Raw genomic sequence first — 7,493 nt, forward strand, 5'->3', positions numbered from 1 at the left:
TTTAGCATGATTTCTCTGCAGAGTTGTCGGTGGTTGTGGTAATACAAATATGATATTATGCTACGGTGTTATCTTCTCTCTATATAGCGTATACATATTATCAATGACACGTTGAAATGTGTAACAAAACTGTAAGTGAATTGCATGTCGTTTCAAATGATGCATGATCTGGACAGGGACTTAACTTGTCGTTCTCGTCTGTAGCTGGTCTGGCCTACTCTAACCTGGTGTATGACTGGGTGAAGGCAGCGGTGATGTTTGGGGTGATCAACACTGTGGCCAGACTTGATCATCTGGATCCTCCTCAGCCTCCTAAGTGTATCACCATGCTCTACGTGTTCGCTGAGACGTAAGTGTCCAACCACCACAGGGATTCACATGTAGTGAATCCCTGGTTAAGAGCATTGGTCCAGTAATTGAATGATGGCTGGTTCGAATACTCGAGACGACTAGGTGAAAGATCTGTTGATGTGCCCCTTGTTCAAAGCACTTAAATCTAATTGCTCCTGTAATATCGCTCAGGGATAAGAGCGTCTGCTAAATGACGTAAATGTAAGTCTCAGAACCTTAACCCTTCACATGTGAACACTTGTCCAGTGAATGTCGGAAGCTGTGTTCTGTGCCATTTCATTATACATCTACTGCTGGATGTGGACATCACAATGAGTATTGAGTTTTAGGTCAATGAATATAGACTACATGCTCTCTAACTAATATCCTCTCTTCAATTTGTAGGCACTTTGACAGAGGCATCAATGACTGGCTGTGCAAGTGAGTGTCCCGTAGTCGATAGATGGCAAAACATTTTCAAACCCCTCTTAATGCCCAGAATTCATTTCAAAGCTTATTTACTCCCCAGTATCAGTGGTTCCTAAACGGTTTAACTCGGGCCCCACTTCCATCATCGGGGAGAACATCCTTTGATGACCAAAGGCAAAACAATGAACCTTTCATTACTAACAAAACGGTGTCTGCATCTCAAATCTCCTCTAACAGGTATGTTTACGACTACATTGGAGGAAGCCACACAAATATCTTCAAGGAGCTGGTGGCGACCATCTGTACGTTCGTTGTGACCACTTTGTGGCTGGGTCCATGTGAGCTGGTCTACATCTGGTCGTTCTTCAACTGCTTTGGTCTCAACCTGGAGCTCTGGGTGGACAAGATCTTCTCCATACCTCCCTTCTCCAACATCGAGGTAAGTTTTAACACCAGCAGCAAACCACCTCTGCCTCCCACTGCTGGCTTGCCTCTGAAGCTAAGCAGTGTTGGTCCTGTTTGATTCCTTGGGTGGTTGACCAGATGCTGCTGGAAGTGGTGTCGGAGTGCCAGTAGGAGGCACTATTTCATCTGGTCAACAACAAAACATATCCAAATTTCCCAGGGAAGTGATTGGGGACATAGCCCTGTGTAGGTTGCTGTCTTTTGGATGGGATATCCTGTCTCTGTGGTCACTAAAGATTCCATGGTACTTATCATAAGAGTAGGGGTGTTAACCCTGGTGTCCTGGCTAAATTGCCAATCTGGCCCTCATACCATCATGGCCACCTAATCATCCCCAGTTTCCAATTGGCTCATTCATCCCCCCTCTATTCCCCAGGTCATTGCTTTAAATGATAATGTGTTCTCAGTCAACTTACCTGGTAAAGTAAGGGTTAAAAAAAGACAAGGCAAATTGTTATTGAAAATGAATGGATGCTATGTGGGAAAGAGCTGCTCTATGGTAGACCAACCCTCATCCTGGGGGGGTACTGTACCCTCTGGGGGAGGGGCTACTGTACCCCAGCTATGTACTGATATGAATCAGCTGCACATTGTAATCATGATTGCAGGTGTGCTGCCAATGTTGCCACATGGCTCCCAATATTTCAATATTGCTTTGCAATCCAATCCTGTCAGATTCAGATCTACAGGAGTGGCTGTAGAAAGTAGGGGCTGGAGACTGATTGGGCCTTCAGCAAAAGCCATGGATTTGTTCCTCTGTCCCCTCCGTCCACAGTATGCCATAGGTGAGGCCATGTCTCGTAGAATCAGAGCCGTCTTCGGCGCCCTCAACTTCTGGACAATCATCCTCTACAACATCCTGGCTCTCAACAGTCTGGAGTTCGCCAAGCTGGTGGGAAAAAGACTGATAGTCCAAGGTAAGAAGGACCTTTACTGGAGTGGACAACACAAAGAACAATGCTCAAAAGTCATGTAGAAAAAGTATATTCCATATTTACATTATAGGCCAAACGTAAATATTGTATGTAGTTACATAGAAAGAAACGCCACAGAGGATAACAGCTTGTTGGTCTGAGGTGTTTGACAAAAGATGTCCTTCTTCCTTGGAAACTGTTCTCGACCAGTCTGATAAAGATGTACTCCTTCCTTTGAAAGTGTTCTTGACCAGTCTGATAAAGATGTCCTCCTTCCTTGGAAACTGTTCTTTACCAGTCTGATAAATATGTACTCTTTCCTTGGAAATTGTTCTTTACCAGTCTGATAAATATGTCCTCCTTCCTTGGAAATTGTTCTTTACCAGTCTGATAAATATGTCCTCCTTCCTTGGAAATTGTTCTTTACCAGTCTGATAAATATGTCCTCCTTCCTTTGAAACTGTTCTTGACCAGTCTGATAAAAATGTACTCCTTCCTTTTGAAAGTGTTCTCGACCCGTCTAATTTAAATTGATAACTGCAGTCGTTCAAAAGTATATTTTCTCCATCTTATATTTCACATCTTTCTCTAGTCTATTTCTCACTTCTTGTCTCTGTCTTCCAGGTTTCCCTCTGTCCACGCTGTCTGTACTGTTTGTGACCTACTGTGGTGTTCAGCTGGTGAAGGAGAGGGAGAGAAAACAAGCCTTTTTGGATGACCCCGAGCCAGCGGCCGTGCCCCCTACACCCCAAGACCTGCCTGAGGTGATCGGAAAAAAGAAAGCTGAGTAAACGCACAAACAAGGAGAAAACTTAATTTTGTTTTTTGAGGACCTGGTTTTCACATCAACAGTCAACAACCCCCCCCCCCCCTCCTCGCACCCACTCGCACTTCCGTACTGTACTGAATCGTACCAGACTGTCACAAGTCACGGGGTAATCATCGTCGTGGCAACTCTTCCACTACTACTACCAAGTTGTCACCATGACAACTACTACTCTACCACTCTCTGTTGGTTTTGAAAAAACAAAGCATTATTTTATTATTTTTAACTGTGAAAAGTCCTAAAGTGCACTTGCTGTAGATAGTCGCCATCTGACCCGTACCCTCGTCCTTTTTGGTACCGAAGCTACATTTTGTATATTCATATTAAAACAAAAGATGGATAACAGGAAATTGAAGATAGACATGGCAAATATTTTATGCAGACACAGCTAATATATTGACATCATATGTTCTTATTCAGAGCAACTTACAGTAGTGATTGTATCCATTTTTTTGTACCGGTCCCCCCGTGGGAATCAAACCCACATCCTTGGCATTGCACGTTGTTGTCAAACACCTCTGAGCTAAATGTCTCTACATTTTGTTCAAGTGTCTTTTATGTGTGTTTTTAATGTACCAAAACAACTGCAGTAATACAAAACTGAAACCTCATAACTCTGTCTTGTTTGTGTTAATATTACATAGCTTTTTTCCCCAGAACGTTTATTTCTACTTGAGACCTAAATTACATCAACATTTTTCATCTTACATCTTGAGTATTTATTTTTATTATTTTATTTTTTATTGAAGAACTTGAAGTATCCTAACAATAATGGTAACAAACTTTAAGTAAGAGATCCAGTGGGAGTCCCTACTGAGTAACTACATAGGTACACGTGTTACAGAAGAGGCCTAATTTTTCTCTTCAGGATATCTTTAGGCTATTGTATTGGTTGAGCCAGCCACCGTCTAACAAGAATCAAAGGGTTATACTGTATTATTGAACAGAAAATGTAGTTCAAAATGGATTAATAATTTATAGAATGGATTACATTCTTACAAATACATCTTTGGGTATATTGTTTTTCATATGGAATGAACCCCAACCCAAACTTATAGCACTAAAGTCCATCCCTCCATTCTACTATAGACAGTATCCATGACTGCTCAACTCCATACAGTATCCATGACTGCTCAACTCCATACAGTATCCATGACTGCTCAACTCCATACAGTATCCATGACTGCTCAACTCCATACAGTATCCATGACTGCTCAACTCCATACAGTATCCATGACCGCTCAACTCCATACAGTATCCATGACTGCTCAACTCCATACAGTATCCATGACTGCTCAACTCCATACAGTATCCATGACTGCTCAACTCCATACAGTATCCATGACTGCTCAACTCCATACAGTATCCCTGACTGCTCAACTCCATACAGTATCCATGACTGCTCAACTCCATACAGTATCCATGACTGCTCAACTCCATACAGTATCCATGACTGCTCAACTCCATACAGTATCCATGACTGCTCAACTCCATACAGTATCCATGACTGCTCAACTCCATACAGTATCCATGACTGCTCAACTCCATACAGTATCCATGACTGCTCAACTCCATACAGTATCCATGACTGCTCAACTCCATACAGTATCCATGACTGCTCAACTCCATACAGTATCCATGACTGCTCAACTCCATACAGTATCCATGACTGCTCAACTCCATACAGTATCCATGACTGCTCAACTCCATACAGTATCCATGACTGCTCAACTCCATACAGTATCCCTGACTGCTCAACTCCATACAGTATCCATGACTGCTCAACTCCATACAGTATCCATGACTGCTCAACTCCATACAGTATCCATGACTGCTCAACTCCATACAGTATCCATGACTGCTCAACTCCATACAGTATCCATGACTGCTCAACTCCATACAGTATCCCTGACTGCTCAACTCCATACAGTATCCATGACTGCTCAACTCCATACAGTATCCATGACTGCTCAACTCCATACAGTATCCACGACTGCTCAACTCCATACAGTATCCATGACTGCTCAACTCCATACAGTATCCACGACTGCTCAACTCCATACAGTATCCATGACCGCTCAACTCCATACAGTATCCACGACTGCTCAACTCCATACAGTATCCATGACCGCTCAACTCCATACAGTATCCACGACCGCTCAACTCCATACAGTATCCATGACCGCTCAACTCCATACAGTATCCACGACTGCTCAACTCCATACAGTATCCACGACCGCTCAACTCCATACAGTATCCATGACTGCTCAACTCCATACAGTATCCATGACTGCTCAACTCCATACAGTATCCATGACTGCTCAACTCCATACAGTATCCATGAATGCTCAACTCCATACAGTATCCATGACTGCTCAACTCCATACAGTATCCATGACTGCTCAACTCCATACAGTATCCATGACTGCTCAACTCCATACAGTATCCATGACTGCTCAACTCCATACAGTATCCATGACTGCTCAACTCCATACAGTATCCATGACTGCTCAACTCCATACAGTATCCATGACTGCTCAACTCCATACAGTATGCATGACTGCTCAACTCCATACAGTATCCATGACTGCTCAACTCCATACAGTATCCATGACTGCTCAACTCCATACAGTATCCATGACTGCTCAACTCCATACAGTATCCATGACTGCTCAACTCCATACAGTATCCATGACTGCTCAACTCCATACAGTATCCATGACTGCTCAACTCCATACAGTATCCATGACTGCTCAACTCCATACAGTATCCACGACTGCTCAACTCCATACAGTATCCATGACTGCTCAACTCCATACAGTATCCACGACTGCTCAACTCCATACAGTATCCATGACCGCTCAACTCCATACAGTATCCACGACTGCTCAACTCCATACAGTATCCATGACCGCTCAACTCCATACAGTATCCACGACTGCTCAACTCCATACAGTATCCATGACCGCTCAACTCCATACAGTATCCACGACTGCTCAACTCCATACAGTATCCATGACCGCTCAACTCCATACAGTATCCATGACTGCTCAACTCCATACAGTATCCATGACTGCTCAACTCCATACAGTATCCATGACTGCTCAACTCCATACAGTATCCATGACTGCTTAACTCCATACAGTATCCATGACTGCTCAACTCCATACAGTATCCATGACTGCTCAACTCCATACAGTATCCATGACTGCTCAACTCCATACAGTATCCATGACTGCTCAACTCCATACAGTATCCATGACTGCTCAACTCCATACAGTATCCATGACTGCTCAACTCCATACAGTATCCATGACTGCTCAACTCCATACAGTATGCATGACTGCTCAACTCCATACAGTATCCATGACTGCTCAACTCCATACAGTATCCATGACTGCTCAACTCCATACAGTATCCATGACTGCTCAACTCCATACAGTATGCATGACTTCTATACTCCACTCTGCCATTATTTTACAGTAGAGATTAAGTGTGACATTTCTGCATCTCCCTCCTCCCCTCTCAGATGACACAGCCTGCTGCTGGATAAATACCTGGGTTTAAAAAGTATTAGAAACTGTTTAAATACTTTGTATTGCGTTTCCTTAAGCTTGTCTGGGTTACCAGATGGGTGGGTTTTACACGATTGGAATTTTTAATGGGTTGCATTGCAACAGACAAGCTCAATAAAATACAGTTGAAGTTTTTGAAATATTTGAAATACTATTTGATACCAGGTCTGGCTGGCAACATGCCACTCTGAGAGGGTCTGGGCTGAGGACCTATTCTGACATCAGTCGGCACACTATGAAAGGCTCCAGCACCATGGGATATGGGTTAGTCTGGGACTCTCTGTCCTGTCACTGAAACCTGTTCAGTAAAATGTTATCCGTCTAAGAGAGATTCAGTTGATCACAAGTGGCGCAGCGGTCTAAGGCACTGCATCTCAGTGCTAGAAGCGTCACTACAGACCCTGGTTTAGATCCCGGGCTGTATCACAACCGGGCTGTGATTGGGAGTCCCATAAGGCGGCGCACAATTGGCACAGTGTCGTTAGGGAGGGATTGGCCGGGGTAGGCCGTCATTGTAAAATAAGAATTTGTTCTTAAACTGACTTGCCTAGTTAAATAAAATGAGACACAAACCTGAGTTGAAATACACATGTCAAACCTGAGTAGAAATACACATGTCAAACCTGAGTTTCATTATACATGTCAAACCTGAGTAGAATTACACATGTCAAACCTGAGTAGAATTACACATGTCAAACCTGAGTAGGATTACACATGTCAAACCTGAGTAGAATTACACATGTGAAACCTGAGTAGAAATACACATGTCAAACCTGAGTAGAATTACACATGTCAAACCTGAGTAGAATTACACATGTCAAACCTGAGTAGAATTACACATGTCAAACCTGAGTAGAATTACACATGTCAAACCTGAGTAGAAATACATATGACAAACCTGAGTAGAATTACACATGTCAAACCTGAGTAGAATTACACATGTCAAACCTGAGT

The 7,493-nt window shown here is 43.0% G+C and overlaps 1 protein-coding gene across 6 annotated transcripts in view; it reads left to right on the top strand.

Annotated features, from left to right (window-relative positions):
* The window catches only part of hhatla (hedgehog acyltransferase like, a), a 42,156-nt gene extending 38,578 nt beyond the window's left edge, over positions 1–3,578 (top strand). For all 6 annotated transcript variants that reach the window (XM_055865861.1, XM_055865858.1, XM_055865859.1 and 3 more), the window contains 5 exons: positions 205–349; positions 736–771; positions 997–1,198; positions 2,000–2,141; positions 2,763–3,578. In XM_055865861.1, coding sequence (XP_055721836.1) covers positions 205–349; positions 736–771; positions 997–1,198; positions 2,000–2,141; positions 2,763–2,929 — 692 coding nt within the window. In that variant the 3' untranslated portion in view covers positions 2,930–3,578. The remainder of the gene's footprint in view (positions 1–204; positions 350–735; positions 772–996; positions 1,199–1,999; positions 2,142–2,762) is intronic.
* Positions 3,579–7,493: the final 3,915 nt, after the last annotated feature.

The sequence above is a fragment of the Salvelinus fontinalis genome, chromosome 17, assembly GCF_029448725.1.
Source record: "Salvelinus fontinalis isolate EN_2023a chromosome 17, ASM2944872v1, whole genome shotgun sequence".
Classification (NCBI taxonomy): domain Eukaryota; kingdom Metazoa; phylum Chordata; class Actinopteri; order Salmoniformes; family Salmonidae; genus Salvelinus; species Salvelinus fontinalis.